The 18,652-nt window shown below is 41.1% G+C and overlaps 1 protein-coding gene across 4 annotated transcripts in view; it reads left to right on the forward strand.

Annotated features, from left to right (window-relative positions):
- The first annotated feature begins 268 nt into the window (after nt 1-268).
- Nucleotides 269-18,652, forward strand: part of KCNG4 (potassium voltage-gated channel modifier subfamily G member 4) — a 34,322-nt gene continuing 15,938 nt past the window's right edge. The window contains exons 1-3 of one of the 4 annotated variants that reach the window (XM_080410731.1): nt 269-8,281; nt 8,484-8,734; nt 9,164-9,963. In XM_080410731.1, the coding sequence (XP_080266857.1) occupies nt 9,214-9,963 (750 nt within the window). In that variant the 5' untranslated portion in view covers nt 269-8,281; nt 8,484-8,734; nt 9,164-9,213. The remainder of the gene's footprint in view (nt 8,282-8,483; nt 8,735-9,163; nt 9,964-18,652) is intronic. The other 3 variants (XM_080410732.1, XM_080410733.1, XM_080410730.1) reach the window with 3 other exon arrangements.

Below are 18,652 nucleotides of genomic sequence, written 5' to 3' on the forward strand. Positions count from 1 at the left end.
GTGGTATTTCAATGATCCTGGGGTGGATCACTGAAATGATTCTTTAATATCTGCCATGAAAATAGTGGGATTCATAAATGCTTTGGAATTTTGAAAGGAAAAGCACTTGGTAAGAAAAATATTTATATTGCTTCCAATTTTTATCTCACTCAATGTCTTACATTGTCAAGATGTTTTCAGCTTTGCTAGATACATCAAAATGCACCGTCCAAATCAGCCTGCCGAGCAAGAGAGAAAATAGAAGTTTTCTTCAAGAGTACAGACTTCCATTTATCAGCAACAGCCTCATGCTGATTATCACCACGGACTCTTTTAATTCCCTCAGTTGCTAGGTTTTCAGTGAGGTCAAAAATACAGACCAATTTTTTTTTTTTTCCTGATGTGCATACAGACAGATGTGCTCTTTTGTTTGGACTCCACGAACGGAAGGTTGCATGCATTTCCCATAAAAAGTTTTGGCACCTCCTAACAGACCAGGGCTCAGAGATGGTGGGAAAGTTTCTTCCTCAACTGTTCACCTTGTGTGTGGTGCTCAGGGTGAGACTGATCACTGGGACTGCAATCGGGAGGGAATTATTCTCCAGATCAGGTTATGAAAGACTCGAGATTCCCTTCTAAAGCGTGACTCTCACATTACCTGGGCACATCTCACTTCATCAGTGTCTTGCTACGTGGAGAGATAATAGCACTCAGCTTTAAGCCACAGCATTTAGCTCTGTTTCCTCTGCCCGTGCCACACAACATTTTAATTCCCTAAAACCTTTTAAACCTAAGCGAGTGATTCAGCACTTACGCAAAATTCATTGGGGTTGACACAGGAATGATTATCCATTTGAAATCAGTTTCCTTGGGTGCTGTCCATTAACAGGTATAATTTTCTAGACAGCCCAGAGGAGATGAGTACAGAAAACTTTGGGAAACAGCTGAATTAATTCCTTGGTTCAGTCTTTTGCATAGAGAAGAGTGAAAGGATACAGTAATTTGTGTGTTACGGATCACAAATTTTATTTTACATTTACATAGCAAATAAATGCTCCAAATAGTTCATTTGCTTTACTGGTATTTTGCTTAATGAGAAGTGGCCCTTTTGGCTTTCATCACACTTCACAGAGAAAAAAACCCCAACTTTTACAAAGAGAAGGCTGGAAATAAGGAATAAACCACTGCCAACAATAAGTGACTCAGTCTTCCAAGACAGTTTGTGGCACGACAGGAGCATGGGTCACAACTGGGGCTTCTAAGGGCTGGGATGAACTAGCAATATATTATAAGAGTGCTTAACAAATCAACAAATTGCCTGATTTACCACATATTCCGGGGCAATTGCAGCATTATTCTACTGGAATCAATAGCGCTGCAACTCGGTAAAGGCTTGAATAACGAAGAGGTGGATCCAGACCTTCATTGTCAATTTAATTACCCACACAAACTAGGCATTTGGCAAGAAAGGGTATTTCTATTGCTCCATAAAGACAAATTATGGGGAAATAAACAGGAATATGAAGCTAACATTGCTGGACTGAATAAAATGTTGGCAAAAATCCTGAAAGTTTACCTTGCAATGTGTAATGTCATAATTAAACTCAGAAAAGAAGGTTAAGCCATTCTTTACGGCCAATGAGTAATACAAGGATCTGAAAAGATGTTGAATTTCCATGTCACATGGCTATCTACATCTAATTACTTCCAGAATTATTAACCTCCTGTGAACACAATGGAAGCATTTAAACTAATTTTTGAGTGTTAAAATGCTCTTTTCAATCCCATGTCAATTATTTTGCAAATAAATGAAAAATTATTTTATTTATCATAAGATTTCACATGGCACAAACATAAAGAATCTGGGAAAGGCCAGGTCTTACACTGGATGAGGCTTAGAGAAGAATTAGCCCTCACAGACAAAAGGCTGTATAATCAATTGATAAAAGAAATAACATCCAATAATTTTGTGATGAAATTGCACCAACTGAAGATTCAGAACCGGGCTAATTTCTAAGCCAATGAAAGAAGACAGCACAGTTTTTTTTTTTTTTTAAATCTTTCTTTCTTATTTTTTCTCCTCTTTTTCAGTGCATTCGTATTTCCTTAAATAATTATTTTGATTTACACTTCTATTTTCTTTCTGACTTTAAAAGTCCGAAATGTATCTTCTGTTATAGATGCCAGGCAAAGCAATTATCTTTGTACTATATTTGTTACAAAAAGCCCAGTTGGGAAGGAAGGAAGATTGACAACAGTGCTTTTATTAAATTACATGCCTGCTCCCTGCAGAATGATTGCAAGACCTACAAGCACAAACAATTGCAGAGTGTACAGTCTATCTTGTGAGATTGCCCATTATATAAAGACATTGTTAGTCTTGAATATATATATATATGTGTGCACATACATATATAATCAGAGTTTTGTCTTCAGGTGGGGTTTTTTTTCTGTTCTGACAGAGGAATGCTGTCAGCTAAGTAGTGCATGATCAACCTGGAAATGCATGACCAAACTCGCAGAGCCCAGGCCACCCTCCTAAGGTTTCTCAGCATAAGAACATCTCCACAGGGTTGCACCAGGGTCTGTGCAGCCCCCAGGTACATCATCTATCAAAAATCTAGGAAAACACAGAACAGGGCAAGCATATATGTTGTGGTAAAATACCTCCCTGCTGCCCAACAATACCTGGGTCACTGACTTTCTGTGCCAGACACCGAATCTACCTGGTGGACCTTCCTTGCATAAATGGTCGGTCCTTTTCTGAATACTTTACACTTTTGGCTACCACAACATCATGTGCCAATATATTCTACAGTTTTATTATGTGCTTTGTGAAAGAAGTGCTTGCTTCTGTATGTCTATATTCTGTATGTATTTGCTGCTTGATACAGGATTCTGGCATAACTGCGGAGAACAAAATATAGGAGATGAAATCACAGGTAAGCCAGGGACAGTGAACATCACTGGCTTTCCCATCTTCTACAGCATTTAACTATTATCAGTGCCTAAATACTGGTCTGCAAATGGTTTCATTATTGAACTATGCAAGAAAAATCTTTTCAAGGCCCAGGATAGTGTTCCGAGAGGTGGCAGGGGCTGCGGGATATATTTCCAGCCATCCGGTGCTTGCTTCCACCACTGTAAGCACACAGCACTTGCCTTGGGGGGGCTGTGATATAATCAACCTGCCAGGCCTCCCCATATTTATATTTCAGCCATCACCCTCCACACCAGAAAGGCTTTAACTGCTCAGTTTGCTTGACTGCAGCGCATGTTTCACATTCATGGATAATCTGTGCAATAGTGCCCATGGTTAAATCCACACACTCATCATGAGCCCCTCTATATGTTGCATCTCTTCCTTGATGGCCTGGGATGTCATGGGCCCATCAGGCTATAAATAATTCACCCTTACATTGCCAACCCAGATCCACTTCAGCCACTTTAATTTTAGCAGCCTGATACTCTTCACAGGCCTGACTATTCAGTACACGAGCATCTATGTGACGCACTCTTACAACCAGGTACTCTACCTGAGCAGCAATATCTTGCCATAATTCAGCAGCCCAGATGGGTTTACCTCTGCGCTGCCAGCTGGTCTGCTTCCATTGCTGTAGCCACCCACACAGAGCATTTGCCACCATTCATGAGTCAGTACAGAGATAAAGAATTGGCCATTTTTCTTGTTCAACAATACCTGAAGCCAGCTGAATAGCTTTCACCTCTGCAAACTGACCTGATCCACCTTGTCCTTCAGCAGTTGCTGCGACTCATTGCATGGGACTCCACACAGCAGCTTCCCACCTGCAAAGTTTTCCTGCAGCGTGACAGGACCCATCAGTGAACAGGGCACATTGCTTTGCATTTTCTGGTAGTTCATTGTACAGTGTGGCCCCTTCAGCGTGCATCACCTCTGCCTCTGGTGATATTCTGAAATCTTTGCCTTCTGACCAGTCTGTGATCACTACCAAAATTCCTGGGCGACTGGGGTGTCCTAGTCGAGCTTATTGTGTGATCAGTGCTACCCACTTACTCCACAGCATCAGCTGCATGATGTGTAGAGAAGACCCTCCCTTTGAACATACAGTCCAGCGCCGGCAGTCGGGGTGCCAGGAGGAGCTGTGCTTCAGCGCAAATATCTTCCAAGGCAGCTCGAACCCTTTCACATGCTGCCAATACCTTTTTCAGTTGGAGTATAGCTGGCCTTGGATCCTGTGTATCCCCAACACCCTAAGGGTTGACCTCAAGTCTCCCCTAATGCTTTCCACCAGAGGCTCCAGGTAGGGACATTCTCCCTGGCTGTGGTGTAAAGCACATTTTTAACATCTTGTCCTGCCTGGACAGGCCCAAGGGCTACTGCTGGAACTATTTCCTGTATAATTTGTTCAAAGGCTTGTCATTGTTCAGGGCCCCATTTGAAATCATGCTTCTTCATGCATTCACTTAAGAGAGGGCTTACAATCAGACTGTAATTTGGAATATGTACTCTCCAAAAACCCACACCACCTCAGAAAGCTTGTGTTTCCTTTTTGGTAGTTGGTGGAGATGTTGCTGTTATTTCTTTGATCACATCCATTGACATCTGACAACATTCATCTTGCAAGTTTATTCCTAAAAACTAGATCTCCTGTGTGGGTCACTTGACCTTTGTGTTATGACAAAACTGACTTTCTGAAGGATTCAGACTATTTTCTTTCCCTTCTCAAAAGCTTCTGCTGTATTACCCAAAATGACGATATCATCAATATATTGCAGGTCTCCTGGAGCTCCGTCTTTTTCCAGCGCAGTCTGGCACAGCCCATGGCAAACGGTAGGGCTGTGCCTCCACCCCTGGGGCAGTCAATTCCAGATGTACTGGATGCCCCTCCGAGGGGAAGCAAATTGTGGCCTGCCCTCTGCTGCCAAAGGGACTGAGAAAAACAGATTAGCGTATCGGTTGTGGCATACCGCTTGCCTGCCTTTGACTCCAGTTCATACTGAAGCTCTAGCATGTCCGGCACGGCAGCACGACTTCATTCAGGCCATGACAGTTTACTGTTAGTCTCCATTCTCCATTAGACTTTTGCACTGGCCATATGGGACCATTAAAGGGTGAGTGAGTCCCGCTGATCACTCCTTAGCTCTCCAGTTTATGAATCAGCTTACAGATAGGAATCAGGGATTCTTGGTGCGATATTGCCACCAGTGCACCATTCTGGTAGTGACCAGCAAAGTTTCTTTGACCTTCAGCAACCTCACAACAGAAGGGACCTCTGAGAGACTGGGCAAGTCAGACAGCTGCTTAATTTCCTCTGTCTCCAGGGCAGCTATACCCAAAGCCCACCGGTACCCTTTTGGGTCCTTGAAATACTCTCTCCTGAGATATCCTACACCAAGGATACCTCTGGACCTTTTGCCACTCATTCCTGGTCAGGCTCACTCCAGCCTCCAACAGTTAGCTGTTGGGATCCCCCTGTCGTTCCAGAAAAACAGATGGGTTCTGTGCCGTTATAGCTTGATGGCATTAGGATACGCTGTGCATCAGTGTCTGCTAGAGCCTTACACTCCTTTCGGTCTGATGTGCCACACCATCAAATCCACACAGTCAAGAAAGACAGTTGTCCCTTTCCTCCACCTGGCTGGAGGCAGGGCCCCTCTAGTCCTGGTCACAGTGTTTGCTACTCACTTGTAAATTTGAATCAGAAGTCTCTTCATCAAGACCAGAAGTAAGATCAGCCCTTCTGCTCCATCTGGGGAACTGCCCACTGAGGACTGGAGCAGCAGTTTTCCTGGATGAACCAGCTTTTGTGATTGTTTTTCTCTGCAACTCGCACACTCGTGCCTCTATGGTCGAGGTAGATTTTCCATCCCACTTCCTCATGTCGTCTCCGTAGTCCTGCAGGTAAAATTACAGGGTGGCCCATGGTGTGTACCACCATATCTTCTCTCTTGAGCAGAGGAACACTTACTCCTAATGGCAGAGATAATTGTCCATACAGGTGGGGAGTAGGATCTGTCCTCTTTGAGTTGCTAGAACAGTTTCTCCCCAGCTGAGACGAGGAAAGAACAGAGACTTTCTTTGTATTGCTGGAGTTCGCCAGTCAATTCATCCATTAATCGTCCCCGTCCATCTTTCCAGGTCATTAGTGCCAATGAGTTGGCATATGACGATGGTGCACTCTGTACAAACTTGCACCACATGGGTTGCATGCACATGACTTCATTTGGATCTTTGGATAACTGCTTGCTGTCCAGGTCAGCATAAATCACCTCCAGCACAGCTAAGTCCCTCAGGTATGGGATACCTTTCTCCATGGTGGTCCACTTGCCTGGGTGACATATAACATCTTCCTTGAAGGGATACCTTTCGCTCACACCTGACAGGAGTCACCTCCAGAGGTTGAGGACTTGTGCCTCTTTTCCAATTGCTTGTGTCCCCTTCCCTAGAAAGAGGATTTATTCACCTTCTTGTCAGCTGATTTCAGAAATCTAACCTTTAAAAACACCATACAAGAACTTCACAAGGTAAGAAAGAAATGCTAATTGGTTTTATCCTTTTGTGAAACAATCCATCCAAAGTTAATTAGAATAGGTTTGCTTTTTCTTTGCAAAAATAATCCATAAGAAAGACTGATAGGCAGAGCAAACTGCATCTTGCACAAAGGTGGTAGGATTTAAGTGATTTTGAGCTATGCTCCCAGAACTCAGTTGCCTTCAGGCATCTGTCTGGTCTTTCTCTGTGGATGGCATAATTAGGACTTGAGTGAAAACCCCAGCGGTGAAGCCTGATAAGAAGTTAATCTTCTGGGCACCACGTGGGGCAAGAGAGATGTACCAGAAAGTTCAATTAGCAAAGGCTTCTCATGCTAGGCTGTGTCATAGCATTGCTTGGCACTGATGAACAGCCACCGCGTCTGCTTCCGAGGTGCATCAGTTCAGCAGTGCACAGGTCCCACATACATTACAAGGGGAAGTAGCACAGTGCAAGCAAAGGGCACCACCTGCACCTCACACCCACTGTGCAAATTTCAGAAAAGCAGCTCTGCGCTCCAAGCTCATAACACTTCTCCGCGAGACCTTCATACTCACAGTGGGGCATATAAATCCTACAGATTCACACACCTCTCTAGTAATAAGATTCAGCTTCTGTGCTTTCAGCCACACGGTATAGACATAAGCTAAGGCACTTTTTACTGCATTTGGGAGTACCACAGAGGGTACTTGTCAATAGGATCTGACTGTAGCTTTCTCAGACTCTCTGACTGAGGTCAAGCAAGCAGAATATGGGTCAAATCCATGTCATCCCAATTACAGACTGAGGCAGCCCAAGACCTACTGGCAGTACAGAACCCAAAAGCATTACAGCAAGCTCACCTCCCCATAGCCACATATAAGAAAAGCGAGAAAAAGATTATGTTTGATTTCCCTCCATCTGTAAAGAATGGAAAATGTTCTTGGCTGTTGGAAAAGCACTGCATATCTGGAAAAGCGTGTGCTGAGCACCCATTCTTTGCAAGCCAGAGACTCTTTCTTTTACAGGAGGAAAACACTTCCCTAATAACGAAAGGAATGCTGAGGCCCAGCATCTATGGACCCAACAAACGTCCCTCTTCAACTAGGGATATTTATGAGCAAAACCCAGTTCCAAGAGGGAGGCAGGACAAGGAAATTGCTCCTGAGGAATTTGACTGGTGTCTCCAGAACAAGTGACTGTGATATGACTATAATGGAAGGAGTTAACAGAAACTGAAATTGTTTTATTAAATAGGTTTGCCAGAATTTACTTATTAAACCTCATTAGTCGGAGACTGTCCTTGTACTCCATGTTCTTACCCAGTTGCTGCCTGCTGCCTGCTGAATAGACGAGGGATGCTGGAGAGATTATTTCTAAGCCCTTCCCCCTTCCCTCTCCCCTCCTCTTCCAGGACCATATTGACAGTCCCAAGGGAAACAGAGGAGAGGCAAGGAGAGGGCAGGATCCACCAGCTCTCGCTAGGCATATTTCACCAGCAAGCCCCAGGAGTCCAGAAGAGGAGCTGCCACTTAGGACACTGTCTCCTTTGCAAAGGATCTATTAGCACAACATATATTACATGAACACATATGAATGTTGTCCCCTTCCAGGAAAGGAGAGAAAGAGAAAAAGGAAAGAGAGAGAGATCTCCAGAGTACTATAGCGATTTTTCATGTAATCAATACTGTAAAATACTGCCCAGGTCTTTCTGCTGGATTGTAACTCAGAGGACAGCTGATCAGTTTGCGGCATGTGTACTTTACCTGCGGGGAAGCCAGGCACCAGGCAGAAGCCCGTGGCACGGTGGTAAGTAACTTCAGGGAACTTCCCTTGCAATTTTTGCAGTTCACTGGCTTGGGGTAATAAATGCCTTTGAATCGTTAGAGATTTTGAATGAAAACAGGGGTTTGTTCCTGAAAGGGGGAAGTAAAAGGGGGGCATCTTTCAGTTGCTTTCCCCCCCACCCCCCAGCTGATAAAATACTTTGCTTTCTGTCTGTGTAACAAAGTTTTCTGCAGGGTGGGCAAATGTTTCCTACGTCTTCTCAGTAATTTGCAGTGACATGAGACCGAGTTGATAAGAAGAGTCATCATTTATACAGCACTTAACCTCTCAAGGCATTTTAGAAACATCTACTAGCTAATCCGTGCAATGCCCCTGAGAGACAGGCAAAACAAGCATGCAAGTGAAAGGAAGAGGAACTGCAATCTGAGCATTCAAGTTACAGCAATTAGGAACTTTGCATCCAGCTGATGGCAGGTAATTGACCACTTTAACTCTAATAACTATTAAGCAGCTCAGTTGAGTTGGTGTGTATTTAAGGGTTTATAGAAATAAGAAAGCAAAATGATAACCTGTGGAAAACACAGCGTTCTAACGATGACCAAGATCTGCTCAGAGAAGAGACCAATCTGTTCACATTTGGATTTGCAAGCACCCAACCCTTCGCGATAATTATGAATGAGGCTTTAGCTCTCCTCTGTCTGTGTGTTGCCAGACAACCAATGAGGCTGCAAAGCAAATCACATTCACAGGCTGCAGATTTCAGGAAGAAGCAGAGAGGTGACTTTTACTTCCAAAACAGGCACTTATTAATTTTGTGATTTAGGAAAGTAGCCTGAGGCACCTTTTCTCTTGAAATAACCTATACTATGTTTTCTCCTCCTTCCTGTATCTTTTGGCTGACAGATAACCCTGCTCCGATGCCATTTTGGATGTCCCAGTGAGAACTCTTAGAGATGCCTATTCTCTCCAGAGGCAGTGACCAAGACTACAGTAACATTAGCTACACTTCTTGTAATTCCTTGAGCCACTTCCTTCCTGTCTCCGTTGAAACCCCTTCTGTCAAAGGGGTCCATTACCAAAGGGCCAGGAGGATTTACCATCCTGATCAAGTCTCTGCAGTCGATCTAAAGACAGAGATCATGATTAATGTTGGAGGCATCAAGTACCTGCTACCTTGGAGTACTTTAGATGAATTTCCCCTGACCAGACTGAGCAAACTTAAGTTTTGCAGCAGCTATGAAGAAATAATTCAGCTGTGCGATGATTACGACGAAGACACCCATGAGTTCTTCTTTGACAGGAACCCCAATGCTTTTGGGATGATTGTCAGCTTTCTAGCAGCGGGGAAGCTGATGCTCTTAAGCGACATGTGTGCCTTGTCTTTTCAGGAGGAGCTGAGATACTGGGGGATTGAGGAATCCAACTTGGAGAACTGCTGCTTTCGAAAACTATTTCAAAAACTGCAGGACTTGGCTGAGGTACGCAAGGAAGAGGAGCTTCGGAGGAGCAAAGAAGCTACATGTGTCTTGGATGAGAAAACCAAATTTGGACAGTTTATGAACAGACTCAGAGATATGGTAGATAATCCCCAGTCAGGACTCCCAGGCAAAGTCTTTGCTTGTCTCTCCATTCTCTTTGTGGCCACCACAGCTGTAAGCCTTTGTGTTAGCACAATGCCGGACTTAAGAGCCGAAGAAGACAGGGTAAGTCAGTCCTTTTTAACTGGTCTAACTATAGAACTAGAATAAATTTGTCTGTCTTACTAGGCATAACTCATTAAAAAGATTAAAAAGATACAGAAAATCCACAGCAATGAGGTTCAAAATTGTCGATGGTAATTAAACAGTCTATAACAGAAAATCCAACAGTGGCTTAAATTAGTTCTGTTATTTTCAAAGTGATATTCAATTAAGAATAATGTTTTAAAAGTATTTTACTAATTGTTAGCTAAAATACAGAACAGAGCTTCTGGACAGAAGAGATACTGCAGCTCTCTAACATAGCATTATTTTTCCTTCTCAAGAAGCAGTTGCTAGTGTTAGTTACATTAACTTGTTAGCACCGAGACTCTCAAACTGACATTGTGGAGTTTTCTCTTCAACATGCTTTACTCTCTAGTTACCAGCAATCTGTTGTTTGGACACATCAGCTAAAGAAATATTTCCCTCTGACATCTTTACTTTTAAAATAGCTGGGTATCTTCCCTTGTGATAATACAGTCAAATCTTAATAAAGAGGAAGAAATATTCATTAATGTTTATAACGTTATGATGTTGCATAAAGATTAAAGGATGAGACAAATGAAGTATTTTCACAGATACTGATACTTAAAAGCTGTGCCTCCAAAAATCATAATTCCAAGCTAACAGAATTCTGTATTTGCCCACATATATATGCACATATTGTAGGAGTAATGCCAAATACTAGCTGAACTACTAACTGCATTTCAACCTTTTTCAAGTAAGTCATCCACATTAATTCAAGGCAAATAAATCAAGCCTGCATCATATATGAGGGATCTTCTTTATTACATTGTTGTATTTCAGCACTTTAAAGATTTGTTATGCTAACAATAAAAGAGGAAAGTAACAATCCAAAGTTATTTCAGATGTAGAAATATCCAAATTCATCAATTAACTTTGACTAACCTCTTTAATGAATCCTGCACTTAATTTGCAAACTGCCCTTCCAAAAGTGTTGAGGAAATCCAGGTCAGGTAAACTCCCTGCCCCAACCACTGCTATAAGATAAGGCGCTCCTCAGAGTATTGTGTATTGATGAATAAAGGCATTTTTACCTTTATAGCACAGCATGGTGTGCACGATACAAAAATCTGTATGTATTTTATTGCTCAAACAGTAAGTCAAAGCAGCACAGTCATGGTAAAGGTATATCATGATACTTGATGTTTTTGAATAAAACTAAAAACTTGACAGAAGGCTGAAATTTAAGATCATTCCCTGTTTCATTTAACCCCTTGAATATTAACTTACATTTGCATAGGAAGACTATTACCTTTCAGTAATAAGTCTGGTGCTCTTGCAGCCTTTCCTTGGCAGGAAAAACTGTAACTGTTCCAATGCTTCTTTCAAGGCAGTGCTTTAAATATAGAACATCCTTCTTACAGCTAGATGTAAAAACATTACAAACTCTGCTCCAGCAAGTGCTTCCTACTAACTTTGTTAATGCAAGTAGCCTGATGCATTTTAACTTAATTTCCCAATCACTGCAGAAAAAGCTTTTATAAATACTTTTCATGCAAAAGAACAAGCACAATGTTTCAGAGCTCAGTTAGGTGTAATATGTTGTGTGTTTTAAAAATAATTAACCATATGTTAGAAAGGGAAGCATGTTGAGGGTTATATTTGGTAGCTGCAGTGTAGCTGCTGTTCCTGGATTTCCTATAAAACACAGATGACATTACTACTTAGAGATTTAGATTTGCATAGATATCACTACTTTAAAAGCAAGCAAACTAGACTGAAACAAGCTCAAAAGATGGAATGTTTAAAGTGCAGAGGAGAGGATGAAGGATGGACTTCAGCAAAGGACCACATTCATCCAAACATTTGGAAACATTATTTACATTTACAGCACCAGTCTAAAGCACTTTGTCATTGTGTCCAAGAAGCACAGAACAGAGTATTGAAAGTGCTATTATTTTAATTGTTTAAAATTATGCCAAAGACAATATAGGGGAAAATACGAGACAAAATACTCATACTCTTGTGGAAAAGCAGAGAATATGAGCTACTGAACAGTAGTTTTTCCATCCCTAGGGATTTTCTTACTGGCATCTCAAAGGAGTATTATAGCTAGAACTGGACAAATAACTCAGAGAAATTAACTGACTAAAAATACTATTACTTGGTTGTGGCTAAGTCATACCCACACAAAGTACAACTCTATGTTGATCTGTAAGTCAAAATTGTCCACTGGCTGACCTCTGAAAGTGATTCCAAGATGGGGTCACATTTACCAGCATCCTGGGACAGGCATGCAGAATCTGAAATTTTTACTTCATGGGCTGAACATAAAGATCACATAATATCTCTTTGCTCAGTGTCAGAAAATAGTCAAATTCCTTCAATAAAGTTTCTGAACAACCTGTAATTCCACATCTGAATTCAAAGATGCCCTATCCTGAGGTTTATCCATTCCTGAGTTAAAGCTTGGCAAAACCTCTGAGGTAAATGTGCTTACAAGTACTGCAAGGATCCATTTTCCAGTGTCACTAACACTGGAAATCGAACTTACCTATTCTGAAATACAAATAAAAAAGACTTTACCTCTGCTGTATATGTACCACTCTAGGGTCCTTTTTCTCATCATCACAGCCACATTAAAAGAGTGAGAACTGGCTGGATTCCAGCTCAAGAAGGATCAGAGTCAAAAAAAAAAAAAAAAAAAAAAAAAAAAAAAAAAAAGAGAGAAAAAAAGAAAAGGAAAAATAATACAAGGTGACTTCCACTTCACTCAGAGTCTTGGCTGATCCCACCCTGCAGGCACATGAAATCACTTGTCCTTTTATTAGCTGCTAAAGCAGGTCTGCTTAGGAGGGAGAATAGCTGCCTGGGCAGGCAGAAGAGCAAACAGGAGTCCTCACCATCTGAGGGAAAGTGAAAACTCCAGTCTCGGGTCTCCAGGAGAGGGATGGCAAGGAGCCAAGGCAAGAGCAACCACATCAGGGAAGCCCAGTCACCCTGGCAACCAGAGGGGAGGGAAGGAGCCATCTCCATGGGCAGCAAAAAAGGGAGGGGAGGGTTAGCTTAAAGATAGGAATACAGCCAAAAGTAAAAGCAAGAACAAGTTATTATAATTGATAGCATGCACACGCTTCAGAATATGTCAAATGACATTTAGGAGCCTCCTCGTTAGAGATATGAAAAAGCAGAGAGATGGGTAAACAATTCTGTAACTACATCTCTCATAAGCAACCACCATGAATTCCAACCCAGAGCAAACAGCCCCAGAAGGAGGTGAAAAGTTAGGGAAAACTCTAGAGCAGTAAATATATAGCTCTAGTGATCGCAAGTTCAAGTCTGACCACGAAAGAGATATACAAAAGGATTTATCATACATGATGCTAAGGAAACAGGACTTATTAGTAACAAATTGTGTTATTTGGGCATAAAACAACTGAAATGTCACATTCTTTAATGACAATACATGCTTATCTGGGATATTTGGAGCTGTTCTTTACGGACACCAAGCTGTCTTCAGTAAGGAAGCAAATGTAGTATCACCAAAATGTAGTAATCAAGGCACAGGTGTATGCAGAGATAGAAAAAAAGGTACATTTGGAAGTGAGGAACTCTGTTTATTATGGATCTGAATGGGTAGCCTGAAAGAACCACAAATCTGAAGCACAGACCACACAGGTAGGATAGGAAAGCTGAAGTGACAACATTTACCAGTATTTCTCTCAAACAAAGGAATTAAAATCATCCCACTAGAGACAAGGCAAAAGTTCCATCAAAGTCCCAGTCCCACTTAAAAGTTATAACCAGGATCCAAGAGGTGTAACTGAAATAGTTACTGCTCAGCACATCTAACCCAAAGGAAAAAAACATCATTACATCAGAGAACTACAGAATAAAACCACTGCAGAAAAGCCTGGACGGGGGACTGCTTTGAAGCACTCTTGGGATTTTCCTTAGGAAGAGATTTTTCTTTTAATGGGTCCCTAAAACTGGCATCCTCGAAAGAAATGACTCAGCAGAAAGGATATAGCAAGGTCTTTTCTTCAGGAAGGAAAGCACATTAAGGTCAGGGGGGAAAGGAGAAAAAGAAACCTCAGACATTTTGATTCCCTGTCCCTTAGCACTGGTAACAACCAAATCATTTTCTTCCAGTGTAGATGGCTCCCAAAAAATCACATTACGTGATGTTGTATGAAAGTGTGGTTTAAGAGAGAAGGAAATGTCTGTTCTTTCTTCTCCCTGGTGATCAGTGACAGGTCAGATCTCATTACTACTAATTTTTGTATTTGCTCTTAACTGGCCTTGAGAAGCTTGTAATTGCTTTATGTACTGCATATAACCTAATGAAACATAACCGACATAAGCTGCAACCAGTTTTGTCAGATCTAATGATTTTATCTTTAAACTTAGAATATTCATTTTTTTAAAGCTTTCATTCCTGGAGCCATTTGATTATGTGAAAATCTGTTTTCTTATAAAAGAGTAAGTTTTTACTCTGTGGTTACACTGAGAATCCAGAAAACAGAGGGAAAGCACCCAATACCTAATATAACCATTTAAAAATTATTTTTTCATTCTCCACCATTATTCTGGAGGCTTGACTTACATTTTCAATGTTTGATGTCGCTGATGTTGTCTCTGTGATACTAAATCCAGCATATTTGGCTTGTACACTAGAGGAAATTGCCGAGAAACATAGTTTCTTTAAAAGTGGAGTAATTTTACATGAAAGGGGAAAAAAACCAATTTATTGGTCTTACTGTGAAGAGAAAGAAAATCAGACAAGGTATTTGTTTCATTGGGTTACCATTGCTGCAGCTAAACGCATTGCTTATACAAATTCACATTGACTTGTATCTAGCCAGTTCAGCACGTGAAGATATGCTTGCAAGAGGTATATCCTCAGTATTCAAGCTATTAAATCCCTTACAAAAGCTTTAGAACTTAAAGCCCCAAGCCTGCCCATAACCTGCAGATAACATTAAATATCTCTAATACACTTATCAGAGGAAAATCCAAAGAACTTGGGAGTTGCTGGAGGAGATAATAATCCATATGGAGAGTGTCGGTGAGAGGACTGTAACCCTAGTTCTGTTGCTTATGTAGTCTGCAAAGATAAGACTCCTCATCAAAGTGTAATTCAGCCAACTGTTAGAAGCAATCACCTTCAGTAAATTGAATATGACAGCCAGATTTTGACAGATACTGCTGGCTACCATTTGTATAGCTTTTAAATAAGGGGGTCTAAATAATGATCAAAAAATAATTTTCTAGCTGATTACTCAGGGCAAAATGATTCCTGCTGAAAAATATCTTTTATCAATGACTGTTACAGAGTACTACTAACAAACTGGGGCACTATGCAGAATATACCTGAAAAGCAGTGGTGTTTTACAGTAACTCAGTGTTCAAACTTACCTTCTAACACAAGCATACATCACACAAAGCATGGCCCAGAATGACTTGCTCTATTGCAAAGATATTAATGAAATCCTGACTTTCAGAAACAGTTCTAATGCTCGTTTAAAAGTGCAAGACTATAAAGGCGTATGTGTACATGCATATATATAAATACATTGGTATATACATATGACTTGAAATTACTTGGAACAAAATAAAGCTGGATGTGCTTTGGTTTTATTGCATCTGCTCAGTACATTTTTCTGGGTTCTTATCAGGACATTTACTGTGGATACTCACTCTCCTAAACTATTTAGTCATCTAGAAAAATTCTGATTTCTTCTAACCATTTCAATTAGCAATAGAAGTATTGCAGCATTTTAAAGTAGGAAACTGTGCTTCACTGAAGCATCAAAAAACTCCCTTCTACTAGGGTATACCTGGCACAGTAGAACCCAGCTAATTTATTTGTTCCATGGATTGAGTTAGTTAAATTGATAACAATTGAAGAAAAATATGAAATAAGAAGCCAGACTGGAATCAATTTCAGAGGTCAGCCAGTGGACAATTTTGACTTACAGATCAACCCCAAGATGGGGTCACATTTACCAGCATCCTGGGACAGGCATGCAGAATCTGAAATTTTTACTTCATGGGCTGAACATAAAGATCACATAATATCTCTTTGCTCAGTGTCAGAAAATAGTCAAATTCCTTCAATAAAGTTTCTGAACAACCTGTAATTCCACATCTGAATTCAAAGATGCCCTATCCTGAGGTTTATCCATTCCTGAGTTAAAGCTTGGCAAAACCTCTGTGGTAAATGTGCTTACACAGAAGTCAGAATATGCAAGCCTGGGACTTTGATATATATATATATATAAATAAAATAATAAATGTTTTATGGGATCTGCCTTTTTTTGAGGTTTGCATATACTTTCAATAACATCAAAAGCTTTGACCTTGAAATTGTACCATTATGTTGAGACTCTGATTTCATAGTTCCACATTATAAGTAACTGTCTTCCAAGTATCCGCAAACAGAATTACATCTTTCAGCATTAAATGCAACACACACAATACTGATGAAGTTCACATTACTTAAGCCCTGCTCTACATAACCGTTGAAGGGCACCAGCTGGGGTAGATGCTGCTGACCATCTGTGCCTCAGCTTACCCTCACTGCCACAGAAAACAATTTTCTTCAGCAAGTCAGGGCACTCCAGCGAGTAAATGGATTCTGCATGGTTTTTAAAAGCTGGCTCCGCCAGTACAAGGTCCAATGTTCAGAAAGCACAATTAGACATTATTAGTTTGCCTTATGTTCATCCAGTTTGGGCTGCATTCCAACCGCACTAAGTCTCCTGGCTTTGCACGCCATCCTGGGGGGACACCCAGCTGTTCTGGTTGCTCTGCAATGGGCAGTCAAGCAGCTGCTACTCAGTGTGCCAGCACATGTGTTCCTCACTGGGAATCATGCTTTCTTTTCCTTTTTGCTTCTTACAAGTTTGTAATACTTACAATAGGAAAAAAATCCTGTTCTCTTTCCTCATTTGAACCATCTCAAGGGGTTCAGCACATGGGATTGCTTAATAAATGCCTTCTTTGGCAAGGTGGGTATTTCCTCTGAGAGGCACTCTGTCTTTGGAAAATGCTATTTGAAATCTATGCATCCTCCAACTTCACAGCAATAATGCAACAAGTATTAAAAATATATAACCACCCAAATTAATATATGCTTTAGAAATTCCTCTCTGAACTGAAATCTTTGGGGACTCTTCAGTCTACTGCTGCAGACAAATTCACAATCTGGTATTCTAATTCTAAGCAAATCTAATTGCTAATTTCATTGCAGCATCAAGGGTATGAACTACATATGTTGTGTTTATTCCCAGTGTCAGCACCTCCTATTAGCGCTAGTATTTTCCCTTATAACAGATTCAACCTGTACTACACAGGTACAATAGCAAGTTGTGACTTCTCTGTTCTGTAAGGAACTTACAATGCAGTGAGGAAAGCAGCAGCAAAGAAACAGTAACTGGGCAAATGATTTGACCTGCAACAAAACTGGAAATTGAAGGTCATCCTCCTAAATCCTGGATAAATACCTTGTCATTTTGACTATATTTTCCTTCACAGTTACAAAATGAAGTCTGTTTAATTTCTTACTAGAAAAACAAGAAAAGGAAAAGATAAAACTTCCACATCTTTCTCCTAACACAAACACTCCAGGGTCACCAATTGGTTTAAATCAAATTCAGATTCTTCAGACTGATTCTCATGGTGTTTGCAGAATAAGGACCCAAGCTTAAAAATTAATTGAAATATTTTATTTTAGTTACACTTCTGCCCCAGAGGATATAATTATGTGTTTTATACAGAGATCATAATTTCTTTCTGTGTTCTTTCTAATGTCCACGTTAATATAATCCCAGTATTAGCTTAGTTTCCTCAAATGTACTAGTTGTAGTAATTGTTTTCCTAAGTCCAGACTTTCCCATAAAGCAAAGTGAGTGGGAAATCGTTCTGTGATCAGAATAGGCAGCACTCCTGTAACAAGCTCATCATTCTGTAAATCAGGTTCCAGTCTCTTTCTCAGCAGGCTGTAAACCTTTTGACTTTATTGCATCAGTCTGTGACCATAAATCCAGGTTCTGAAGTGATCCATAACACAGGGTTTTCAAGTTCTCCCCAACCATCATTTGATTCACCGGAGCATGGTTTAATTATTCAAATAATAGCGGCAATGCAGTCACAGTGATTCAGCAGTACCTGCAGCACTGCAGCTGGATCCCACAGCTCCAGGTATGCAGGGAACACAGACTGGCACAGCACTTCCTAACAGTCATCATTTTACAGCCAAAAAGGATTTCTCCCCCATACCTGTTCACCTCCTGCTGCAGACTGGGATGAGAACAGCCTGGAGCTGGTTAGGGATCTCTGTTCCCTACCCCGAGGTCTTGGTCTGCCCCTGCTCCTACCTAACCACTCTCTAGGCTTCTAGCCTCACCCTGCAGACCTACCGCCTTGGGTTTGTGGGCAGGCAAGAGCAAGAACCAAAGCTTGTTTTTGCATTATTACATGAGCAGATTATTTTTTTTCCCCCCACAGAGGGGAGGGAGAAGCTGTAGACCAGGATGCACTGCCCGTGTAGTAACCTTGAAAAGTGCAAAAGGCTGGAAAACAGCTCCCTGCCCAGGAAATGTCAACCTTGGGCTTAGAGAGGAAAATTCCTGTGAGTTTTGCTTCTAAATCCTTCACATAGAGGGCTAAATGTTTTTCCTGTGAG

This window comes from Falco punctatus (assembly GCF_963210335.1).
Source record: "Falco punctatus genome assembly, chromosome: 14".
Classification (NCBI taxonomy): domain Eukaryota; kingdom Metazoa; phylum Chordata; class Aves; order Falconiformes; family Falconidae; genus Falco; species Falco punctatus.